Below are 22,073 nucleotides of genomic sequence, written 5' to 3' on the forward strand. Positions count from 1 at the left end.
TGGAATGGGTATTCTCCTTGTTTAGGCCAGCGCCTCCTGCTGAGGCAAGAGTTGAGGTTTTTTGTTGAGTGGCACCAGTCTGTTGAGGACCGTGCTTAGAGCTGTGGTGGGGAAAGCACTGGAACAAGGAGCGCCTGGGCTGAAAGCGGCGTTGCTGGACTTCATTGTCTAGACATTGGTGGGCATCAAAGAAAGTGATGCCCTTGTCCTCTGTTGTCTTTTCCAACTTAGCTAGCCTCATGGGGCCTTTGGTGGAGGGTGGACTCTTCTCAACCTTTTGTGTTGTGGTTTTGACCAGTGTTTCCTCCTTGGAGAGGAGAATGGGTTCTTTATGCCCTTCTCCTTTCACTTTGGGGTTAATCCAGTGTGGAACATGCTTCCTCTTATTTTCCAAGCCAACGTCTGCAGCTTCTGCAAGGGTAGGGCTCTTGTGAGTATGAGCTGCCTTTACCAAACCCTGTAGCTCCTGGACCTAGAAAGTATCCTGACAAATTTTGTCCCTGCAAAGTTTGGATCTGAAACACGTGGTCCCTTCAAATGCTGGGCTTTCAAATTTTGGCTTAGTGAGTGGTGGCCTAGTAAATTGATCCTGTAAGACCAGACTATTTAAGCTGTGGGCATTCCAGAGTGGACATTCTCGGGCATCATTATTTGGATGAGGTCATTCAGCTTGCTCTAACAGCCTTTTTTTGTCTTATTTTTATTGTTGACACTATTACAGATGTCCCTATTTCTCCCCCAGCCCCGCCTTTGCCCACCTTTACTCAGTCCCCACACCCCCCTTTCCTCTGCCCATCACCACAACTGCTGTCTATGGGTTATGCATAGATGTTTGGTTAAGAACATCCCTTCACCTTTCATCCAGCCCTCCCTTCCCTCTGACAGCTGTCAGTCTGTTCCATGTATCCATGCCTCTGTTTCTGTTTTGTTGATCAGTTTATTTTGTTCATTAGATTCTACATATCAGTGAATATTCTAATCTGGATCTTTGCCCCAAGGAATGCTAGAGGATGCAGGAGGAACTCAAGGTGAGGGAGAAGCTGGTGAAGGTGCTGACAGGAAGCAGTAGGCTGGGAGAATGAAGATGGTGGATCTCTAGATCCAGACACACCCTTGCTAGTCCCTACTCACTCAAGAAAACCATGTTGGTGACACTAAAATTCTACCTGAGAAAGATCCTGGAGATACATTTGGGAAGTCAGGGGCTTTAGAGGTCCTACTTAGAAGTGTACCTACTGGCCCCTGAATCTCGGCAGATTAGATGTTCTCTCTGGTTGGGTAGAACCTCAACATTGTACCCCCTTCTCTGTAATTCTCTGCTGTTTTGAGTTTCCCTGCAGCCTCTGTTTTCTCTGCTGGAATAGGGAGTTGTCTTTATCCTTGTAGAGACCTGGGGTTAAGGAGCTCAGGGCTCCTTCAGGCTGGGGTTGTTCACACTGGCCTTCAGCTGAACACAAAGCACCTGAGCCTCTGTCATGTCCCCACTGAGCTGTGAGATCTTGAAGGCCCAGTGAGAAGAACCATAAGGAATCCCCTGGAATGAGCCTGCTTTTGGTTCTGCTGCACCTGTTAGTTTAATTGCAAGCTCTCCTTTAAGGTGGGACATTCTGGGGCACATGGCATGTCTGGTGGGAAGGGGAGTTCCTGGGGAAATGTTTTCCCATAATTGTTTAGGCTCCTAAAGGACTCCTAGGCCCAGACATTCTTTGAGACAGCCAAAGTTTCTTCCCTGGACTCCCTTGTCTTGATAAGACTCCCCAAATGTATCTCTAGGAATTTCTTTTTTAAAAATTTTATTTATTCATCTTTAGAGAGGAAGGGAAGGAGAGAAATATCAATGTATGGTTGCCTCTCGTGTGTCCTCTGATAGGAACTGGCCTGCAACCCAGCTATGTGCCCTGACTGGGAATCGAACCTCGATCCTTTGATTTGCAGGCCCACACTCAATCCACTGAGCTACACCATCCAAGGCTAGGAATTTCTTTTTCGGGTAAAATTTTACATTGGCCAAGATGGGTGTATTGAGTGAGTAGGGGCTACTAGGATCTGTCTGGCTAGCTAAAGTACCATCCCTATTCACTTGTGGTTAAATCTGGAATGCTTGAGCACTGTCTGGGTAAGTTCCATTAGCATCTTGAAAGCATGGCCCAGGACTCATACATCGCTGTTTAAGTGAGACTGAGCTGGAGGCTCTCTTTGACCCCCCAACAGGCCCAGGCACCATCTCTGTGATTGCTGATTGGCTAGTGATTGCTGGGGCTATGGCCCTGGAGAGAGTCACATAGTAAAGAGACAGTAGCCCTAATGGAAAGGCCAAAACCTGTCTCAGTGATTCAGTCTCTCAGTGACTCCCTGAGAAGGAATCCATGAAGGTGCTGATCAGGTGATCAGTGACAGTTTCTGGTGAGGCTTGTTGCTGCTGATCAAGACCTGTCAGTATTCAGGTGTCACTTCCTGATCCAAGTGTAGGGCTTACTTCCTGGGTGTAAGGGAACCAAGTTGCTTCCAGAGCTCCTAAAATGCTGCAGTCCCACCAGTGAGGATATGGGCAGGGACAATGTCCTAGCTGATCTTCCCCATTTGCAGTCCATGTGGCCCTACAGCACTGCCTTGGCCAAGGCAAACAACTGTGGACTGGTCCATCTGCCTCGGTGGATCAGGACAGGTCCCCGTGTCCACTGGCCTCTAGGCCTGCAGACTAGGGGACACTCAAATTGGTCAGTGTGCTGCTCCAGAGCAGGAGCTGCTAGTCATCAGGTGACAGAAGAAACTGGAAGGACTGCTGGATCTTCTGGAGCAGGCCCTAGCAATGGTGAATCGACCTGCTCAACTGACCACTTCTGAAGGCGGAACCCCGCACCTCTGGGCATGCTCTAGGAAAATACTACCTGCCTCTTCAGGACCTAAACAGGCTTCCCACACAGGTAAGACCCTGGGTCTTAGGGGACTGATTGCTTAACGTGTCTCAGGGTTTATGTTGTATGGTTCTCTGCTTCTACAGAGATCTCCGGGCAACAACTGGCAAGCATCACTGACGTTGGAGCTGCCTTTGCAGCAGGTGCCACTCCAAGGCTTCACACTGGGCCAGAGTTGGAAATGGGACATTGGTATGGGCTTTTTGGTAGTCAGATAAAGAAGCCCAAATTCAGATGGGAAGAAGGTGGAGCTAACAAATAGTACAGAGATTAAGGAGAAATCATTGAAGAAAAAGGTACTGAGGACTCCACTTTTGTGGAGAGATCTCCAGGGGCGGACTAGGTACTGTGTGGAAAAGCAGAACCATAAATAAATAGTGCTTATGCTGCAGCTAACACTGAGTTCTCAGTGTGTCTCCCAGGCATTGGACAGAGACCATTTAGTAACCAAAAGGTGGTAGAGGGTAGGTTCAGAGTCATGGAGTTTGGGATTCGCCTGCTGTGATATTTGCTCTGGATCCTTCAAAAACCCAGACATTTTGGGTGGACTGGCTGACCTCCTATGACCCCAGGTCAGGGAGATAAAAGCCTATCTTTTTAACAGAGGCCTTAGCGGTAGCATTATGATGAAAGAAATGGTTGTTTTTTTCCCTCTGGTCTTAGATAATATTTAAGGCAGTGTGATATAAGTGGCAATAGGAACTCTTTCACAGATCTCGGAAGCCCTCAGCTATAGAAATGTATGCATTTATATACCTGTACTCAAAGATACCCCACAGTTTTGTGACACAGGGAGAACAGGTGAAGGGGACGCAAGGCCATGGGGTGTTTTAGATTTGTCAGTTCTGGGTTGAGGGAAAGAAAGGGTACTTAAGGGCTGCTGACCTTGTTTCTCCCAGACACATTGGGTGTTGCTGTTCTTGTCCTGCTGGTTCACAGGAATCCTGTGCTCCTCAAGGCTTGAAGAAGACAGAACACCTGCATCCCAGGACACATCTGGTGCTTGATATCCCTGCTTTAGCTGGTGGTCGGCCCAGTAGTCTTGGATGCTGACTGTACCGGTTGACTGGGCAGCTGACTGGGTTAAGGATTTCTGATTCATTCGTTGTGACACTGAGGGGGTCGCAGATGGAAGTGAAAGTTCTTTGTTGTGCTGGGAACCCCGACTCTGATCAAAAGACAAACTAGACTTGGACAAAATTTCTAGGCAAGAGGAATCCTGGGATGGCCCTGATGAAGAGGGAGAGACTGGGGTGTTCTCACTAGCCAGCCACTGCTTGATCTCCAGAGCCACGGCATTGCAGATGGGGCAGGAGGGATCTGCACACAGGAGCCTTCGCACACTTCCCTCCTGAGGAAACCAGCCTTGGCTGGAAGAGAAAATGGCATCTGTTACTGATGGAGTGGCACCTGCCTCTCTGGAGGTGTGTCATCTGGAGATTGGCCCTGCCCTTCCCAGTCCTGCATGTGCTGGGGCCACCCCCCTTTCCCCTAGTGGTTACTCCTCTACTTTTCTTTCTATGAAAATGCCATTGGGCAAGTTATGGAGTGCTGGGCTGAGGGCCTGGGGCTTGTTGGGCAAGGTCTCAGACAACCCATGGGAATGCAGGGTCATGAGCAACTGGGAGGTGGGTGAGCTGTCACTGCCCTGTGTTAAGAAGCTTAACCAGGAGATGGGAAAAGGGATGGGGAGTCAATGGTTTGCTGATAGGGCTTCACCAGGGCCATCACCAGGCAGAATCTGGACTCAGTCTCATTTAAGGCTAGAAAGGCCACAGCATGGTATTCAGTATTTCTAAGTTGTGGAAAATGAGGTCCCTGTGGGAACTCTGCTCCCTGGGGACTGTGAGGTGTATACAATGTCTCTGGGGCGCTAATCTCATTCTGTAGAGTTGTTAAGAGGAGGATGAAATGTTAAGCTCCTGGCTGAGAGATGTCCCAGGAACTGAGCTCCCTCAAGACAGCACCAGGGGAGGTGATGTCAGCAGGGCCCAGGGGTCTGCCCTTGAAAGGGTGTGGCTGTAAGGAGACTATGACAGTGATGACTTATTTTGCACTATTCACCCATTCTCTTAGCTGGCTAACTGGTCTTATGGCTAAGTACAAACCCAGGTAGGTTTGATGAATTAAGCACTAGTCAAATTCTGAATTCTGGAGCATGGAGAGCCTAGCCCAGAACTGGAAGACTCCTCCCTCCTGAATCATCTGAGCCCCCTTTGCCCTGGCAACCCTCTCAACCCTGCTGCAGCCCCCACTGTGTCCAACTCCCTTCCAGCTATTATCCCTCTCCTCATCCCTGCCCCAGGCCAAGCAGAGAAACCATCATGATCCAGGCTGGAGCCGGAGTACCACAAAGAGCAACTGATCACCTTTTCATGAAAGACAGCAGCTCCCATGGCTTTTCAGCTTCTTTCCGGGAAAGTCTCCAAGCTGAGAAACCAGGAGACAGTGTTACATGGAATGAGAGAGGATCCAGGGACATCCTATAGAAGCTAAAGGCCTCTGATTGAGAGAAGACTGGAAACCCCAACAGTCAATGCCCTAAGGCATGTCTGTGTCCAACTCAACCAGTTATGGTGTGCTGTCTTGGACCTATCCCATTAGATCTTCACAGCTACACTACGAGTGAGGCAGGGTCTTCAGATGCCTGTTTCATGGATAAAAGACTCAGAGCTGAAGTGACTTCCACAGAGCCATGAAAGCAGTAAATGGCACAGTTAAAGACTTCTGCCCTACATCCTCATTCTTCATTCCTTGGGATAGGGTAGAGGATTTTGGAACATTCCCAGGCTCCAGTTTCCCACCCTAGAAATTCTCCTGGGAGGACTTGTCAGCTTGGGAACTGGAAGCTTCAGTGGTTAAAGTACCTGGCCCCCCTCCCCCCCACACACACAGAGGTCAAAGAAGGGCTAAAGCCATGGACCCTGGCCTACAGCTGGGGGGAGTCGGAGATGAGTAAGGGAGTTTACCTCTTGAAGTTCTATCTTTAGCCCTTTGTTTGACTCTCCGTTGATGCTACAGACAAAAAAAGTTAGAGTTTGAAGCTGGAACATGCTTTTTAAAAATTTTTCATGTCTAAAATGAGACAAAACCCACAAATATTTCCCAACCGTTTTTCTATATACCAATTTTTTAAAAAAAGATTTTATTTATTTATCTTTAGAGGGGAAGGGAAGGAGAGAAGGAGAGAAATATCAAGGTATGGTTGCTTCTTGTGAATCCCCTGTCGGGAACTGGCCCGCAACCCAGGCATGTGCCCTGACTGGGGATTGAACTGCGATCCTGTGGTTCGCAGGCCTGCACTCAATCCACTGAGCTACACCAGCCAGGGCTCTGTATACCAATTTTATACATTCTTCTATCTTTCTTTTCCCTACATATTTTCCCTACATTTCTTTTCACCCATCATTTTCTTTCTCTTCTTGTTTCTGATTCATTTTGAGGCACTTCCTTATTCCACACTTCCACCCTCATTCCCCGAACAAGTTTTGAGGAGAAATCAGAATGAGACAGGAGAGAAAGTGGAACAGGTTAAAGGGTGGGTGGTCTAGTAGCCAAAGGACTTCAGCCATCTGAGGCTCTACGTGTCTACCAACCGGAAGAATCACCTAAATATGGAGCTGTTCTGGGATCCAATGAGGATGCCCCCATTTAAAAAGAAAAAAGCAGAGAGTAAGAGCAACAAGAGAAAGTAAGGAGATAAAATCCTGTTTGAGACTTAAATTGATTCGGTCATGGTCCTAGTGTTTTCCTACCCGGTAATGGCTCTTGTTAGGTCCCAGCTTCAATTCTTGGTGATTCTTTTTTGCTTGCCAAATAATTAATGCAATAATGATGATGGAGCCATAAGTGTATAAGGGATATCCAATTTCCCACAGAACGAATGTCGGGCTCAACATAATCTAAACCTCGCTAGCCATCATCTTTCAAGGTCTTGAAACCTAATGCCTCCATGTGCTAGACACTGTCATGTCTGCCTCACAGAGGATGTAACCAGACTGCATCACAAAGCCCTCCTGTTTCACAAGGCAATGCCGAGCATCACAGACCTTTATCTGTCTAGGACAGTGATTTTCAACCTTTTCATCTCATGGCACACATACACTAATTACTAAAGTTCTTTAGCACACGCAGAAATATATATATATTTGCCTATCTCACAAAAAAGAGATATAATCTTGATTCCTTCACACGGGACAGCTACTGTTGTGTTGGCTGTTGTCATTTTTTTAATTTAACAATCCAAGGGAAAAGAAGTCAGTGCCCCTGACTAAATAGGTATTGCATGCTTTAAAAATTCTTGGGGCACACCAGTTGAAAATCCCTGGTATATGAGAAGCTCGTGTGATTCAGTGTTCAGAGGAGAGTACCTAGTTGCCTGCATGGGTTGCAGAGCCTAGGTCTAAAGGTGCCAAGGTCATGGGCAACATATATTCTTTCATGCTCTTTTTCTTTCCTATGCCCTGATGGCTCAGCTCTCTTTGTGAAGACAATAGTTGCGCATCTATCCCCAGGTAACTGAGTCTTGATGTATATTGCATGCCCTATAAGAAAGAAATGGCTAGGCCAGAGGAACTCCATAAACTGTATGACCTGTAGTGGGAAGGTAACCAAAAAACACACAAGAGGACAAAGCTTGCAATGTCTTGTTAAGTCTTGGAAAGTGTGGGTTTTTATGTGTCAGTATGGAGAAGTTCAGGAAGAGGACCAGGTGTGATGGGGCAAGGAGAGGACATAACTGCTGTCCTTTTAAATAACTTTGTAAGTTATTTAAGAAGGATTCCTTCTAGTGTTTATGGTCAAGCTTGAGATGGGCAGGAAGTGACTGTCTTTCATGGAGGCACATGAGCTTCATTGCTCACCTCTGGAGCTCGAGTTTCCAGAACAGACACTACAGATCTTAGAGCATCCTATTTAGGGAGATGGATTATTGGCTGGACTTTTGATTAAGGGCCACAAACTTGTGGCTCTTTGGTTGATTCCATCATGGTTGGAATGTCTGGCTGAAGGTTTTATTAAAATCTGAATTTGTACACATTTAGGCAGAGCAGGCTTTTTCCTGTTCAACTTCAATGCCCACCACACTCTAATGTCCACTGATTCACTTAGTAATGTTAACGCCATGGCCCCTGTGGGCATTGTGATATGCCTCCAACATTCCAGGATTTCTGAATTTCCTTAAGATGTTCTTGCCCTGATGAGTGGTTCCACAGCCCAAACATTCTTAGGCCCCAAATCTCTGAAGAGGCTGTGTGGTCCTGCATCCAGCATCTACTCTTCTGCTGAACAAATGTGGTGAGTACACAGTCTGCTCAGCTGTAAGCTGGGGGTGTGACAAGCACAGAGACATTTGAGTTGTGTTTCCTGCCTGGTCTCAAGACCCTTAAAAATCTAGTTTCAAAGACAAGACTAATTCACATAAATCAAAAACTAATCTTACCAGGAGGTTGGGAAGAGGGGACCAGGGAGTTTTATTTAATGTGTTCAGAGTTTCTGTTTGGAATGATGAAAAAAGTTCTGAAAAAGATAGTGTTAGTGGCTGCACAACATTGTGAATGTACTTAATGATGCCAAACTATACCCTTAAAAAATGGTTAAAATTTGCCATGGTTGGTGTGGCCCAGTGGATTGAGTGCTAGACTGAGAACCAAAGGGTCACAGGTTCGATTCCCAGTCAGGGTTCATGCCTGGGTTGCAGGCCAGGTCCCCAGTAGGGGGCACATGAGAGGCAACCACACACCGATGGTTCTCTTCTTCTCTTTCTCCTTCCCTTCCCTTCTCTCTAAAAATAATTAAATAAAATCTTGTAAAAAATAGTTAAAATTTGTTAAGTATATTTAACCACAGTTTAAAAAACAAAAGGCCAAAATACAATTATTAACATGAGAGACTTTTTTACTAGCTACAGGAAGAATAATCTGGAAATGATTTGTTAAAGAAATGGATTAGAAAATGTTTTTCTTGAATATTCTTTTATGTAGAACAAAATTGAAAAATAGAACCTGACATTCAAGATAATCCTTACATCCCTGAAGATGTCGAAAGGAAGTCATTTTGACATCTTTTCTGAACTTGCAAATTCCATAATACAGGAAAGAGAAGACTTTTTCAAGCAAACAGTACTGAATGACACGTTCACAAAAATCCATTTGAAAGCACCTTGCATCAGCTTTTCAGCAGCGGGACAAGACACCTACAAAGTGGCTTGAATCTGTTGTTTCTTTTATTATTACTACTCAACCTGGTTCTGCTTCTTGCAGCTACCGCCATCCCCTATGCCACTGCGATAGTTCTGTCTCCCATTAACCTGACCCAGTGGGTGCCACGAAGTATTTGGTCTCTGAATATATGTACTAAATAAGCTGCTGTCAGTCTCATAGGTCCAGCATCAGCGTCACGCGTTCAGCCATCCCCAGAATCCTAGGGACTCTCTCCCTCACCAGTGAGCTGGAGAGGAGGCGAACAGAATACTTGTATATCCCACCCAACCAGTGCCAACTTCCTGCGGCCGCTGCCACTTTTTTGCTGCTGAACAGTTTTCAGTCTCCATGAACCTAATCACTTGCTTCAGTCAAAACCATCAAATTCTGCAAACTTCACACCTGCTCTGACCAGTACACTTACCTTACAGATAACCCACAGCCACTGTCAACCCACTAAGCCACAGGTGGCAAACACAAGGCCCGTGGGCCGAATCCTGCCCCCTTTTTAAAACCTTGTTTTATCTAGCCCAGCACCTTGTTTCTACCCAGCAGCAGTGCCGAGCTCCTTGCCCCTAGTTAAGGAGTAGTTACATTTATACAGTCCTAAAATTACATTCGGCTCTTTGAAGGCAACTGCAAGTTTGATGTGGCCCCTGGTGAAAATGAGTTTGACATCCCCACAAGCCATTAGAACCATCTGCTAAAATCTCCTCTCTACCAGTTCACCCAGCCCTTGCTTGTCTGTCTCCAAGCTGTGGAGTTAGAACCAAAGGTAATCTTATGCCTTTTTGCAGAATGGGCCTTCGGTGCAGGTGTTACTGATTTGATACTTGTTGATGAAAGGTGCTTGTGTGGACAGGATGTGAGGTTAGGGTCTTCCTAAATAAGGGCACAGTTACATGATGGACATACTGTTTGTGATTTTTAATGATGTGGGGATAGATCTTCACACTTGTCCTTCCTGCCTCGTGGTTTACAATGAACAGCAAACAAGGGAGGGGAAGTACAGGGAAAGGCTCTGTGGACCCTGGAGGATTACACAACTCCAAAGGATTCATATTCTTGTGTTTCTAGAAGACTTGTAAAGCTGGACCCTGCTTCCATTATAATGCTATGGCATCACAATTATTGTAATAACAGAATTTCCTCAGGAAACTGTTCACAGCTATTGATTCATAGGTACCATGGGTCACACAGTCGTACCATTTACACAAGTTGCCCCTCCTGACAAGCCTTATAAAGTTTTGCTGTGTCTCATTCTCAGAAAGAATTATGGCACACCTTAGTTATGCCAAGATGCTTGGTCAGAGAAACATAGTTGCTGCTATTCGGCAGCAACATTATTATACATGAGCATTTTTATTAATGCCCGAGATCTAAGATTTCCAGAGTGCTGGACAGGAAGCCCCGGAGTACTGTCAGGCAGCAAGACCACCGGTGCTCACACAGCGGATTACTACACTGTGCAGCGGTGTAGCGAGCAGCCAGAGGCACTAGAGGGCAGCACATGCCCACTTGATGCGCCCAGTCTGGAGGACTCATGGACAGGAACAGTAACCTGTCCCAGTGGCTCTTAATCCTGGCTTTGCAGTAGAATAAACGGGAAGATTGTAAAAATATAAATTTCCTGGCCTCACCCAGGCTTATCGAATCATAATCTCTAGGAGTAGGGCCCAGAAATTCACATATTAAGAAATAATTAAAAACAATCCTCATACAATAAAGCACTGGCTCTGGATGTGTATTTGGAAACAATTGGCCTCCAAAGAGAAATAGCTCCTTCCCACCACGCTGCCCCAATTTCACTGAGATATAACTGACATACAACATTGTGTCAGTCGAAGGTGTACGACGTAATGATCAATATGTGCATGTATTGGGAAATGATTACCACAATAAGTCAATATCCACCACTTCCCATGTTACATTTTTTCTTGTGATGAGAACTACTCTTTTAGCAACTTTCATAACTTTCGAACACTGTACAATACAGTATCATTAACTGTACAGTATCGTTAACTATAGTCACTGTGCTGCACATTAGATCTTCAGGATCTATTAATCTTATAACTGGATGTTTCAACCTTTTAACTCCCCCATTTCCCCCACCTCTCACCCCGTGCTGCCAGCAACCACCAATCTGTTCTCTGCTTTTGTGAGTTTTGGCTACATTCCACATATAAGTGAGATCATGTAGTATTTGTCCTTCTCTGTCTTATTTCACTTCGTGTCATGTCCTCAAGGTCGGATCAATGTTTCTCCTCCTTTCTTTTCCTTCCTTCCTTCCTTCCTTCCTTCCTTCCTTCCTTCCTTCTTCACTTCTTCCTCCCCTTCTCCTCCTCCTCCTCTTCCTTTTCCTTCTTATTCCTTTTTATTCCTTCTTCACAGCTGAATAATTTTCCAGTATGTGTGTGTGTGTTTGTGTGTATCACATCTTCTTTATCCATTCTTCCATCAATAGACACTTAGGTCTTGGCTATTGTAAATAATGCTGGCATGAACATGTGGGTGCAGATATATCTTCCTGATAGTGATTTGATTTCCTTCAGATATATATCCAGAAGTGGGGTTACTGAATCATATAGTACTTATTTTTTTTTATAATATAATATATTTTATTTTATTTTTTAAGATTTTATTTATTTATCTTTAGAGGGGAAGGGAAGGAGAGAGGGAGAGAAATATCAATGTATGGTTGCTTCTCATGTGTCCCCTGCTGGGAACTAACTGGCCTGCAACCCAGGCATGTGCCCTGACTGGGAATCAAACCATGATACTCTGGTTCGCAGGCCCGTGCTCAGTCAACTGAGCTACACCAGCCAGGGCTATAATATATTTTATTGATTATGCCATTACAGTTGTCCCATTTTCCCCTTCATTCCCCTCCACCCTGCACGCCCCCTCCCACCCACATTCCCCCCTTTAGTTCATGTCCATGTGTCATAAGTTCTTTAGCTTCTACATTTCTCACACTACTCTTGCCCTCCCACTGTCTATTTTCTCCCCACCGCCTATGCTACTTATTCTCTGTACCTTCTCCCCCCTTCTCCTCCTCCCACTCCCCTGTTGCTAACCCTCCATGTGATCTCCATTTCTGTGGCTCCACTCCTGTTTTAGCTGTCTGCTTAGTTTGCTTTTGTTTTAGGTGTGGTTGTTAATGAGTGTGAGTTTGCTGTCCTTTCACTGTTCATATTTTTTATCTTCTTTTTCTTAGATAAGTCCCTTTAACATTTCCTATAATAAGGCCTTGTTGATAATGAACCCCTTGAACTTGACCTTATGTGAGAAGCACTTTATTTGCCCTTCCATTCTAAATGAGAGCTTTGCTGGATAGAGCAATCTTGGATGTAGGTCTTTGGATTTCATGACTTGGAATACTTCTTTCCAGCCCTTTCTTGCCTGTAAGGTCTCTTTTGAGAAATCAGCTGAGAGTCTGATGGGAACTCCTTTGTAGGTGACTGTTCCCTTATCTCTTGCTGCTTCTAGGAGTCTCTCCTTCATTTTTATCTTGGGTAATGTAATTATGATGTTCCTTGGGTCTACCTTCTTTGGGACTCTCTGAGTTCCTGGACTTTCTGGAAGTCTATTTCCTTTGCCAGATTGAGGAAGTTCTCCTTTATTATTTGTTCAGATAAGTTTTCCACTTGTTGCTGTTCCTCCTTCCCTTCTGGTACCCCTATAATTCGGATGTTGGAACGTTTAAAGATGTCCTGGAGGTTCCTAAGCCTTACCTCATTTTTTTGAATTCTTGTTTCTTCATTCTTTTCTGGTTGAATGTTTCTTTCTTCCTTCTGGTCCACTCCCTTGATTTGAGTCCCAGTTTCCTTTCCATCACTATGCATTTTCCTTCATTTCACTAGTGTAGGCTTCATTTTTCATCTATTTTGTGACCAAAATCAACCAGTTCTGTGAGTATCCTGATCACCAGTATTTTGAATTATGCATCTGATAGGTTGGCTACCTCTCAGTCACTTAAAAGTATTGGCTCTGGGGCTTTGATTTGTTCTTCTGTTTAAGCCATAATGTTTTTGTTCAGGTCCTGCCTGTTATGTATTAAAGGGCAGAGCCATAGGTGTTCACCAGGCAGGACAACCCAGTGGCTGGAGGTGGAGTCAGAGAAGGAACAATGGCGCTTGTTCCGCTCTCTCTTGGATTTTAATCCCTTCTGCCGCTTCCCACAAGCAAATTGGGCCCTTCTGGTGCTGGCTCCTGGGTGTGTGGGCTTGTGTACATCCTAGGACCCTGTGGGTCTCTTCAAAGAACTTTCCTGTGAGAAAAGGAACTTTCCTGTGAGAAACTTTCCTTCAATCGGTGCTTTTAGGCTTTATTTTCCCGCCGTTGGGGCTCTGGGTTGCGTGGTCTGTCTCACTGCCCTTCTTTTTGCTTGGACACCTACATGAATGTGTGTCTGCGGTCTGCCAGCCACCTTGTGTGCCTCACTGGGTCTGCTCGTTTTCTCCCCCCTCCTGATGTCTGCTAGCCCTGCACCACCTGTGCGCCCAGGGCTGCCAGCCACCACCTTTTCCTGCCAGGACCCCTCTCCACGGCCGCCGACTCCACCCCTCTTACCGGTCTGTGTGAATAGTTGTCAGACTTCTGTACAGTTCAATGTACAGAAGTACATTTTCTCTGTTATGGTTGTGTTTTTTGTTTCTAAATCTTTGTTGTCCTTAATCTTGGTTGTGCGAGGAGGCACAGTATTTCCACCTACTCCTCCATCTTGGCTGGCTATTTTAAATTTTTTTAAGTACCTCCATCCTGCACCAATTTACACTCCCACCAACAGTGCACAAGTGTTCCCTTTTCTCTGTGTCCTTGCCAGCGGTGGTTGTATCTTGTCTTTTTTTTTTTTTTTTTGGTAAAAACACCTTTATTTTAGCATTCAAAGAAAAACAGTTCTTTTTTTCAAAATATGCATAATTACAAAAACAGGGGATCACATGCACCTGTGTCCAGACCAGGGATTGGACCCACAACCCAGGGATGTGCCCTGACCGGGGACAGAACCCACAAACTTTCAGTTACAAGATGATGCTCCAACCAACTGAGCCACACCAGCCAGGTCAAACTGTGGTCTAATTTAGTCACCCTTCTTTGTCTGCTGTGATTTCAGTTCTTCCCCAAAGACCACAGAGTAGACTGCTTGGCCTAAGACCCACATCCAGTAGGGCTGATACTCATAGAAGAAGATGAAACTTGCACTTGCCAAGAAGATTGACAAAGTCTTAAAATCCTAGAAGTGTGCCAACAATTTCCTTATCACTGCTCATCACAATGTGAATTCTTGATCCTATACACTTGCCCACAAGCTCTAGAGGCAGCAGCTGCGATGTGTTAGTGGTATCATTACCTGCCTTGGCCATACTTTGTCTTGTCTTTCTTTTGTTAATCGAATTTATTGGGGTGACGTTGGACCACAAGATCATATAGGTTCCAAGGATACAATTCAACAAAACATCATCTGCACATTGCATCGTGTGCCCACTACCTCAAGCAGTCTTTTTCTAGCCCCATTTATCCCTCCTTTGCCCATGTCCACCTACTTCCACACCCCTATCACCCTGGCCATCACCGCACTGTTGTCTCTGTGTACGTGTTACATATATATGTTTTTTTAATCCCTTCACTTTCTTTCACCCAGCCCCTCAACCGGCCTCCCCTCTGACAGCTTGTCCATCTGTTCCATGTATCCATGCCTCTGTTTCCACTTTGATCATCAGTTTATTTTGTTCATTAGATTCCACACATAAATGAGATCATATAGTATTTTTCTTTCTCTGACTGGCTTATTTAACTTAACATAATAATCTCCAGGTCCATCCATGCTGTTGCAAAAGGTAAGATTTTCTTTTTTGGCTGAGTAGTATTCTATGGTGTAAATGTACCACAGCTTTTTTTACCCACTCATCTATTGATGGACACTTGGGCTCTTTTCAGATCTTGGCTATTGTAAATGATACTGCAATGAACACACAAGTTCATATATTTTTTCCAATTAGTATTTTTTGGGTTTCTTTGGATATCTTCCCAGAAGTGGGATTGCTGGGTCAAAAGGCAGTCCTATTTTTAATTTTTTGAGGAAACTCCATAGTGTTTTCAACAGTAGATGCACCAGTCTGCATTCCCACCAACAACAGTGCACAATGGTTCCCTTTTCTCTGTGTCCTAGACAGCACTTGTTGTTTCTTTTTAAACAAACAAACAAAAAAAACAATGTGTTTTAAGCAATTTTTTTAAAGATTTTATTTATTTTCTTTAGAGGGGAAGGGAAAGAGAGAAGGAGAGAAATATCAATGTATGGTTGCCTCTCGTGAGTCCCCTGCTGGGAACTGGCCTGAGATCCAGGCATGTGCCCCAACTGGGAATCAAACCACGATCATGTGGTTCGCAGACCCGCGCTCAATCCACTGAGCTACACCAGCCAGGGCTGCACTTGTTGTTTCTTGATTTATTGATGATGGCTATTCTGACAGGTATGATATGATATTTCATTGTGGTTTTAATTTGCATCTCTCTGATAATTAGTGACATTGAGCATTATTTTGTGTGTCTACTGGCCATGTGTATGTCCTCTTTGGAGAAGTGTCTATTCAGGTCTTTGTCCATTTCTTAATTGGGTTGTTTGTCTTCTTGATTGAGTTGTATGAGTTCTTTATATATTTTGGAAATTAACCCCTTATCAGATATATCTTTGGTAAATATATTCTCACATTTAGTGGGTTCTCTTTTCATTGTGTTAATGGTTTATTTGTTGTGCAAAAGCTTTTTAGTTTGATTTTTAGTTCCATTTGTTTTTTTCTTTGTTTCCCTTGCTTGAGGAGTTATATCAGAAAAAATATTGCTATGACAAATGTCTGATATTTTACTGCCTATGTTTTCTTCTAGGGTTTTCACAGCTTCATGATTTAACATTTAAGTCTTTAATCCATTTTGAGTTTATTCTTGTGTATGATGTAAGTTGGTAGTCTAATTTCCGATTTTTGCATGTATCTGTACAACTTTCCCAACTACAATCAAAGAGAACGTCTTCACTCCATTACATGTTCTTGTCTCCTTTGTCAAATATTTTATTTTATTTTTTCCTTTACCATTTATCCCCCCATACCCTCCTCCACCTCCACCCACATCCCAGTACCCCACCCCCACAATCATCACACTGTTGTCCATGTCTATGAATTCTTTCTCTTTTTTCTTTTATACTCAATCCCTCCACTGCCCCCCTCCAGAGCTGTTAGCCTGCTTTCTATCATTGAGTCTGTCTCTGTTTTGCTTGTTAGATCAGTTTGTTCATTAGATTCCACATATGAGTGAAATCATGTGGTAGTTGTCTTTCTCTCACTGACTTATTTCACTTAGCATAATGTTCTCCAAGTGCATCCATACTGTTGCAAAGGGTAAAATCTTCTTCTTTTTTATGGCCAAGTAGTATTGCATTGTGTAAATGTCCCATAGTTGTTTTATCCACTTATCTACTGATGGACACTGGTCGGCTCCCAAATATTGGCTATTAGAAATAATGTTGCAGTGATTTTAGGGTTGTATATATTGTTTCAAATTAGTGTGCCAGGTTTCTTCAGATAAATTCCTAGAAGTGGAATCCTGAGTCAAAAGGCAGTTCCACTTTTAATTTTTTAAAGATTTTTAAAAAGATATTATTTATTTAGTTTTAGAGAGGGGGAAGGGGGAAGGAAGAGAGGGAGAGAAACATCAATGTGTGGTTGTCTCTCATGCACTCTGTACTGAGGACCTGGCCTGCTACCCAGGCATGTGCCCTGACTGGGAACAGAACTTGCAACCCTTTGATTTGCAGGCTGGAACTCAATCCACTGGCCACACCACACAGGGCTACTTTTAACTTTTTGAGGTAATTCCATACTGCTTTCCCCAGTGGCTGTACCAATCTACTTTTCCATCAATGATGCACAAGGGTTCCTGTTTCTGCACATCCTTGCCAAATCTTGTTGTTTATTGTTGACAGCCATTCTAACAGGTGTGAGATGGTATCTCATTGTGATTTTACTTGCATTTCTCTGATGATTAAAGTTGAGTATCTTTTTATGTCTATTGGCCATCTGTATGTTCTCTTTGAAGAAATGTCTATCCAGGTCCTTTGCTGTTTTTAAAATTGTTTTGTTTATTTTTTTTTTGGTGTCAAGTTGTATGAGTTCTTTATAAATTTTAGATATTAACCCCTTTTCAGATGTACCAGTGAATATGTTCCCCCATTCCATGTGTTTTCTTTTCATTTTGATGATGGTTTCCTTTGTTGTGCCAAACCTTTTTAGTTTGATGTATCCTATTTAATTGTTTTCTTTTGTTTTTCTTACCCGAGGAGTTATATCAGAAAAAATACTACTATGAAAAATTCCCAAGATTTTAATGCCTACATTTTCTTCTAGGATTTTTACAGTTTCAAGTCTGACATTTGAGTCTTTAATCAATTTTGAGTGTATTCTTGTCAGAGGCATAAGAAGGTGGTCTAGTTTCATTATTTTGCATTTATCGTTCCAATTTTCCCAACACTATTTATTGAGTAGACTCTCTTTAGCCCATTGTATGTATCTGCATCCTTTGTCAAATATTAATTAACTGTAGAGATGTGTGTTTATTTCAGGGCTCTCTATTCTGTTCCATTGATGTATAGGTGTATTTTTATACCACTGCCATGCTGTTTTGAATACTATGGTTTTATAGCATAGTTTAATGTTAAGTAGCTTGATTCCTCCAACTTTGTTCTTTTTTTCTCAAGATCACTGTTGCTCTTTGGGGTCTTGAGTGGTTCCATGTAAATTTTTGTAATATTTGTTCCAGTTCTGTGAAATATGCCATTGGTATCTTGATAGGAATGGTTCTGAATGTGTAGATTGCTTTAAGTAGTATGAACATTTTAATGATGTTAATTTTTGCAATCCATGAACATAGTATATGCTTCAGCTTATTTGTATCTTTCTCAATTTCTATCTTTAGTATCTTATAATTTTCTGAATACAGGTTTTTCAATTTCTTGGTTAACTTACTCCTAGGTACCTTATTTTTTTATATTGGAATAGTAAATGAGATTTTAAAAAAATTTCTCTCTCTGATAGTTCATTATTGGTATATAAAAATGCCACTGAATTCTGAATATTACTTTTGTATCCTGCTACTTTGTTTAATTCATTTTATTAAAATGATTTTTAATTAAATAAATGCTTTGTTTTAATTTAAAAATGCTAGTTTTTGGTGGAATCTTTATAATTTTCTATGTATAATATCATGTGTTCTGTGAAGAATGTTTGAGTGTTTTATTTCCTTCTTTTCAGTTTGGATGACTTTTGTTTCTTCTTGTCTGGTTGCTGGGATTAGTACTTCCTGTACTATGTTGCATAAGAATGATGAAAGTGGACATCCCTGTCTCATTCCTGATCTTAAGGGAAATGCTTTTAGTTTTTGCCCATTGAGTATGATGGGGGTTTGTCATATATGGCCTTTAGTATGTTGAGGTATGATCCCTGTATTCCCACTTTGCTGAAAGTTTTTATCATAAATCTGTGTGGACTTTTATCAAATGCTTTTTTTGCATCAATTGATATGATCATGTGATTTTCATTCTTCATTTTGCTTTACATGATACATCACATTCATTGATTTGCAAATATTGTACCAATCTTGCATTCCCAGAATAAATCCCACTTGATCATGGCATATAATCTTTTTAATGTACTGCTGGATATGGTTTGCTAATATTTTGTTGAGGATTTTAGTATCTATGTTAATATGGGCTTATAATTTTCTTCTTTTGTAGTGTCATTATCTGTTTCAAGAATCAGAATAATGCTAGCCTTGTAAAAGGAGCTTGGAAGTCTTCCCTCCTCTTGAATGTTTAGAGTGGTTTGAGAAGGGGTGGTAGTTGCTCTTTGAATGTTTGGTAAAATTCACCTGTGAAGCCATCCAGTCCAGGACTTTTGTTTCCTGGGAGATTTTTTTTATTGCTTCAGTTTCATTAGTTGTAACTGTTCTGTTCAGATTTTCTGATTCTTCCTGATTCAGTTTTGGAAGACTAAATGTTTCTAAGATTTTATCCATATGGCCCAGGTTGCCCAATTTTTTGGCATATAGTTGTTCATAGTATTTTCTTCCAATCCTTTGTATTGCTGTGGTGTAAGTTATTACTTCTCTTTCATTTCTGATTTTATTTATTTGGGTCCTCTCTTTTTTTCTTGATGAGTTCTGGTTAAAGGTTTGTCAATTCTATTTATCTTTTCAAAGAACCAATTTTTGGTTTCATTCTTCTTTTGTATTTTTTTAGTCTCTGTGTCATTTATTTTCACTCTAATCTCTATCATTTCCTTCCTTTCACTTACTCGAGCAGACTGCTCAGATGTCCAGTGTTTTTTTTTAAAGAAAGACCACCATAATAAAAGGAATCTAAAACAAGATCCAAAGAGCAAGGCTGGGTCCAATGGTCTCCATTGTCATTCAGGTACATACCTACTTCCTCTCATCAGGTGTGTCCCCAGGTGCAACAGGCATCAGGCTGTCACAGCCCAGTGACATTAGTACCTGAGGTCGTCCCATTGTAATCAACCCACACTCCTGGCTTGATTACAGGCTCATTATTCTGACTAGAATGTAACTTTCAGTATAAATAGGCCTATAAGAAGATAATGCCCTGGCTAGCAGGTGGGAGTATGCCAGGTCCCTTGGGATTATATTGCCAGTAAAAATTAGCAAATTAGCATTATTATTTATGCCTCATACTGTTCAGTTTAATTACAGCTGGTCCACAATGAAGAAACCATTGTCTCAGAGAACCTGGACAAGATTGAGTCTTTCTATTTGTAGATCGGGGGAATGCTGACTCTTAGTTCTTGTCTTTTTTGTTCTTCCTAGTTAGCCTCCACCCTCAGGACCAGTGGTGGCAGAGACAGGGAAAGCAATTGAAAACATCAGGCTGCTGCAGTGACCACAACCCTGTCCCCTCACAGAGGAGAGTGGGTGCCTCTACTTTTAGGAAGCTGCCTTCCTGTTGTGTGTTTTAGTTTCTTCCCCTTGGGAAAAAGTGGTATCTATTAAGGGTTATTTATTGAATAAAGTATGGGGGAGGGTTATAAATATTATCTAGAAAGGAATCCTGATCAAAGTGTAAAACAATAGTTACACAAAAGTACTCAAAATATCTCAGAGTGTGCCTGGTACAGATAAACTGCTATCTACATCTAAAAAAGGAGAGAGATTATTTTTGGCTAAGGTGATCTGGGGAAGCTTCATGTAGAAAATGGCATTTAAACTGGTGCTTGAAGCAGATGACTTTAATATATGTAATTAGAAAAGACAGTGATCCAAATGCAGGAATCGGCAAGTGAAAGGCTCCCAGTGTATCTGTGTAGCAGTACATGGGGATAACAGAAGGATTCCTGAAATATTTTACTCTGGGTACATTTCATTTTGTATATATTCAATCTCAATGAAATGAGGTTTACATGTCATTTTGCCTTTGTATGGAAACTGTGATTGTGCATCTTCTTGTGGGCATGTTTTTCTGCATCACGTGGACATGAGCTGTGGAGATGGGTCTCCTGAATCTGACCATATGTGTATCTTGGTAAAAACGTCCGTGTGGGTGCATTTCTCTACAGATTTTTTCATTTTTGTGGGTGCATGCACATGCAGTCCTGAAGGGTTGAAAAGGAAAGAGGAAGAACTAGAGGGGAGGAGGAGAAAGAAGGAGGGGAAAGGCAGTGAGAAGTTGCTGAGGAGAACTTCTGAAGCCCAAATGTGAAACTGGTATACATCATGAGTATTTTAAATAGTTGATAATTGTTCCGCTGACTTTAGAAGTACTTTTTCCAATAATACAATATTTATTGGTTAAAGGCTAGTGTTCCAAAATGCCATCTTTTATCCATCACATTCTGACTCTTTTCATTTGTCCTTCTTTCATCCAATTTAACCCTCTGATTTTTTTCTTTTAGTATTCTTTTTCTTTCTTTTTTTATCCTTCAAGTTACATTTCTTTCTTCATTGCAGTTTTCTTTCTGTAAGATTTTTCTTCCTCTTCTAACTTACAGAGCTAACACACCACACCAATACCCCAGAAACAAATGTTTTTGAATTGGGAAAAAGGGTACCTCTTATAGTAAAGTAGTTTAGGAACAATCTTAGGCTTTTGTCTTCACTGTCACAGCCACAGGTAATTCATTCATTGATTTGACAAATTTTAATTGGGTGTTTTTGTATGTTAAAAGCATTATTCTAGTTACTGGAGAAACAGAAAAGATATGTAGCATAGTCACCCAGTTATATTAATTATCTTTTTAAACTAATCACCCAACTTTTCTTTTCTCCAGACATAGGAGAAAACTAGAAAACAGAAAAACAAGAGCGATTTAGCTACTTTTTTTTCCATGAGCATCTGTCACATATCATCTTTAGAAAATTTAGTAGCAAATAATCATCCAGTGCATTTGCATTTTTTTCATATTTGTTAATATAATGCCATTCTAAGAAATGAGAGTAAAGCAAAATTATGTTTAATGAGAAATATTTTTGCATCTGTTTCTTTTTTAAACTAATTCTTAGGACCTGGCTAGTAGCTCAGGTCCTAAAAATAACCAACTAGCTAGAACTAGTTGGTTATAGCATTATCCTGGTACACCAAGGTTGTGGGTTTGATCCCTGATTGGGGCACATACAAGAAGCAACCAACGAAGGCATAAAATAAGTGGAACAATAAATTGATATCGGTCTCTCTCTCAAAATCAATTTATAATTTCTTTAAAAATAATAATAATCTTTTATTTTTTGTACAGTTGATGTACAATATTATCCAGGGTGGGGCAAAGGTAGGTTTATAGTTGTTGATATGGAAAATAATACAATTATTCACGTATTATTATAATAATAATTAATTATAATACAATAAAACACCCTGTGTTTTGCATACTTACAACTATAAACCTACTTTTGTCCCACC

The 22,073-nt window shown here is 42.1% G+C and overlaps 1 protein-coding gene across 1 annotated transcript; it reads right to left on the minus strand.

Annotated features, from left to right (window-relative positions):
• Window positions 1-21: 21 nt before the first annotated feature.
• Window positions 22-6,814, minus strand: SPATA31F3 (SPATA31 subfamily F member 3). Its single transcript, XM_037036146.1, has 6 exons — window positions 6,671-6,814; window positions 5,885-5,930; window positions 5,285-5,345; window positions 3,801-4,285; window positions 175-411; window positions 22-101 (listed from the first exon to the last, which is right to left on the minus strand). The coding sequence occupies exons 1-6, from the start codon at window positions 6,812-6,814 to the stop codon at window positions 22-24; spliced, it is 1,053 nt and encodes a 350-aa protein (XP_036892041.1).
• Window positions 6,815-22,073: the final 15,259 nt, after the last annotated feature.

The sequence above is a fragment of the Sturnira hondurensis genome, unplaced genomic scaffold (genome assembly GCF_014824575.4).
Source record: "Sturnira hondurensis isolate 20B ecotype Veracruz unplaced genomic scaffold, ASM1482457v3 Scaffold0022566, whole genome shotgun sequence".
Taxonomy (NCBI): Eukaryota; Metazoa; Chordata; class Mammalia; order Chiroptera; family Phyllostomidae; genus Sturnira; species Sturnira hondurensis.